We start from the raw sequence: 3647 nt of genomic DNA, 5'->3' as shown, positions 1-3647 counted from the left end.
TAGATGAATATGGATTATCTAGTGTAATAAAACAAAAGAGGAAGTACACTTATTCAGTGCATTATTCATCTCTATGGACTAAACAAAACTGTCTTTTCATGGCATCACTTGTTCACTAGAACTCCAAAGCTAGAAAACACACTTTCCTCTCATTTTTCAAATTCTTGCTTACCACATAATTATTCAACTTAATTTAATTACATAACGTGTTTAGAGAAAACATATTCTGACTAGCGCAGTAACCAAGCCGAGTTTATCCTACTCATACTCGGTTCATCAGAAAATTTATGAGTTCGAGTCCGAACTCAACATTTTATTCGTGATTAGCTGCTCACAAGGTGTTCGAACTTGTTAGACATCCCACATTGTTAAATAAGAAAGCTATATGGTTCATTAAATATGTGAGGCAATCCTTTATCTTTAAAGTACATTTTGGGGTGAGTTAGGCCTTTGTTTACACTGTATCAGAGCTACGGTTCAATGTTGGGGTTCCCGTTGATATTAGCGTCATGCACCAAATGAACTGGGCGTGAGGGGGCGTGTTAGACATCCCCACATTGCTAAATGAGAAAGCTATATGACTCTTTAAATATGTGAGACAGTACCTTTTGGGATGAGTTAGGTCTTTGTTTACATGGTATCATAGTCATGGTTTAATGTTGGGGCTCCCACTGATATTAGCGACATGCACCAAATGAATTGGGCGTAAGGAGATGTGTTAGACATCTTACCTTGCTAAATGAGGAAGTTATATGGTTTCTTAAATATTTGAGGCAATCTTTACCCTTTAAGTTACCTTTTGGGATGAGGTAGGTCTTTGTTTACGGAACTCAACATTTAATTCGTGATTAGCTGCTTCGTTAAGAAAACCTATTCTATTTACTGTATAATCACTCTTCTTGTTCCGGCATTAAATAGCTTCACCTGCTTGAGCTTTCGTCTGCTTTTAGAAATAAACATGAGCCACTTATAGTATATACTACTACAGTAATGCACATAAAATATCTATCTCTACCACTTTGAGTGTTTGGATGCTCAGATAAGGACAACATAAACACATACTAAATCCAATAATTAGCAATTAAAACTATAGTAATTCAACTTAAGATTACATAAAGACAGTAATTACAAAATAAAACAAAAACTTACTAATCCTTAGCAGTACATGAATCATAGAACAAACCAGAATCCATTAATCCAGAAAGATTATCAATCATTTCTGGAGTAAAAACATCATCAAAACCAGCTGATTCAACCATAAGATCATCAGAAATCTGCTCCTGCTGCTTCTGCCTACCATTAAGATCTGCTGCTGCTGCTGCTACCTCAACATTTTGATCTCCAGCAACATGAGCAGACATGAACTTAGATGGATCAGAATGTTGGCCAGTGAATTCTTGAACTAAAGCCCTAAATTGAGAGGCACTAATCTGGAACTTGATAGGATTGGATATGTAAACAACTTTCAGAGGCTTTTTCATGGTTTTTAGTAATTTGGAGGATGGTTTTCTGATTTCTGGCACAGTACTAAGTAGATTTTCCATGAGAAAGAGGCAGATGGATAAGCTTGGAAAATGGCTTTTAATAGGAAAGAAATTAATAAAAAGGACTATAGCAAGTTGGAGAAGAAGAGAGCTTTATGAGGCTGCTGGAAAGAAAAAGTTTTTGAGAGTGACTACTGATAAAGAAAAAGTGGGCCTTTTTTTTATAGCAGAAGAAATTTAAAATCTCATTCCAAGCATGTAGGCTCTACTCTCTCTCAATATAATGTTCATATGAAAATTTAAATGAAATGGAATTTATCTACTTTTAAACGATTTTATGTTATATATTTCAAGGGTAAATTACATCTATGGCCACTAAACTTTACTCATTTAACATTATGGTCACTGAACTTCAATTCTTAACAGTACAATCACTAAATTTTACACTGTTTAATACCGGTGGCCACTCAACGCCTCAAAACGACCGTTGATGGTCTAAAGATAAAAAAATCCAAAGTGTAATGATATTTTAAGGAACTTTAATTCTTGAAAATTTTTGTTTTGGGGTCATTTAGGTGTTGTTTTGTTAGGAATGAGAGTGAATTTTTAGAGAGAGAAAGCTCTAAAAAATGTGGTTTCATGGTAAATGTCGTTATGAACAATTTTACTTCTTGAATTTTTTTATTTTGAGGTTGTTAACGGTCACTCTGAGGAGTTAGTTAAAATTGAGTACCCACCGGTGTTAAAAAGTATATAGTTCAGTGGTCATACCGTTAAGAATTGAAATTCAATGGTCACAATGTTAAAATTGGTAAAGTTGAGTGGCTATGAGTGTAATTTACCCTATATTTCAAATAAAAAATGTAATTTTTTAATCATACTTCAAATTAAATTATAAGAAAGTCATTTTGCTTAAAAATTAAGAAATTTCTAAGAGGAAAGTGAGATTCCAACTTTTTATAAAGTATCTTTAAATCACTGATTAGATCATAATTATAGGTTGAAATCGTGAATTCTCATAATTAAAATCGGTTATTTTATATTTTCAATTCACCTTGGATCAGTAAATTTTTATATTTTAAATTTTAATTATTAAAGTAAAAAAAATCTGTTTAAACTGAAATAAAATCTCATAACGGAAGTAGAGAGAATTCATAATAAGAAGTGTTTTAGAGGTATTATCGCTTAGTTATCATCGTAGGAGAGAATATATGAATTTAAATTATTTATATTAATAATAATTAGAAAATTGAAATATCATAAATACTAAATTAATATCATAAATTCATTAATTATACACACTATACAAATTCCATCAAACAGTTTCATCAATTCAAAACCTTAAATTATAAATAGTATCTCATGTTTCATATGTAAATTGAAATATTCATCCTCAATGTCTGTGTTACTCTTCATTCTCTGACTCTGTTTATTCATCGTTTGATAAAGATTTTGATGAATTTAGGCAATTTTTATTAAGAGATGCAATCGACTTATTTTATTATCCTAATCAATCTTCTTCTTCTTTTTGAAAATGGTAAGATAGGTCCTACCAGTAGGGTGATGATATATGGCTGATTACATGCAAAATAAGGCGATGAAGTGGTGGATTTCCAACCAACAGTGGTGGTAATGGAAGCGAGGGAGGAAAAGAATACGCTTTTGCTAGTTGTCTTCTCCACCCTAACTCTTTACACTCGTACTTCATGATTTGTGATGCAATGTTGGAACTTATTGCATGTTTTAGTGTGAGGAGGAGGGGTAGAAAAACTTACAAAAATTGTATAAATTTTAAATTTTTGTTGCGTCGTGTCTAGTTTAGTTTAGCGTTTTTTAGGTTTTGTTTATGTTTTTGCATGTTTAGGACCTAAAACCGTGAACCTCCTTCGAATCTAAACTTCGTTATTTGTCTTTGAGGGCTGAGAACCGAATCTAAAATTGCATGACAACTAGTTTAGGCGTAGGACACAACTCTTGTATCTGTAAAAGCATGAGCTAAAGTTTGCATTTAGACCCTACTTTTGAAGAAATGCTAAAATCATTACTTAGGTAGATAACTTAAGAATTGAAGGCATGTGATATTAAACTTGAGTTTGGGAAAAACTAGTAAACACAAAATTGAAACCCAAAGAATTGTGAGCTGAATTTGAGCTTAAGAGCGAA

The 3647-nt window shown here is 32.4% G+C and overlaps 1 protein-coding gene across 1 annotated transcript; it reads right to left on the bottom strand.

The window, feature by feature from the left end:
* Positions 1–1059: 1059 nt before the first annotated feature.
* Positions 1060–1661, bottom strand: LOC136209490 (sigma factor binding protein 1, chloroplastic-like). Its single transcript, XM_066000961.1, has one exon. It carries the CDS (start codon positions 1542–1544, stop codon positions 1149–1151), a length of 396 nt encoding a protein of 131 aa, XP_065857033.1. The 5' UTR covers positions 1545–1661; the 3' UTR covers positions 1060–1148.
* Positions 1662–3647: the final 1986 nt, after the last annotated feature.

This window comes from Euphorbia lathyris, chromosome 10 (assembly GCF_963576675.1).
Source record: "Euphorbia lathyris chromosome 10, ddEupLath1.1, whole genome shotgun sequence".
NCBI lineage: Eukaryota > Viridiplantae > Streptophyta > Magnoliopsida > Malpighiales > Euphorbiaceae > Euphorbia > Euphorbia lathyris.
The sequence above is the reverse complement of the archived record's forward strand: the minus strand, read 5'-3'. Positions and strand labels throughout refer to the sequence as shown.

Coding starts and splice junctions, on each gene's coding strand:
- LOC136209490 (XM_066000961.1), bottom strand. CDS start 1,544: ATGGAAAATCTACTTAGTACTGTGCCAGAAATCAGAAAACCATCCTCC.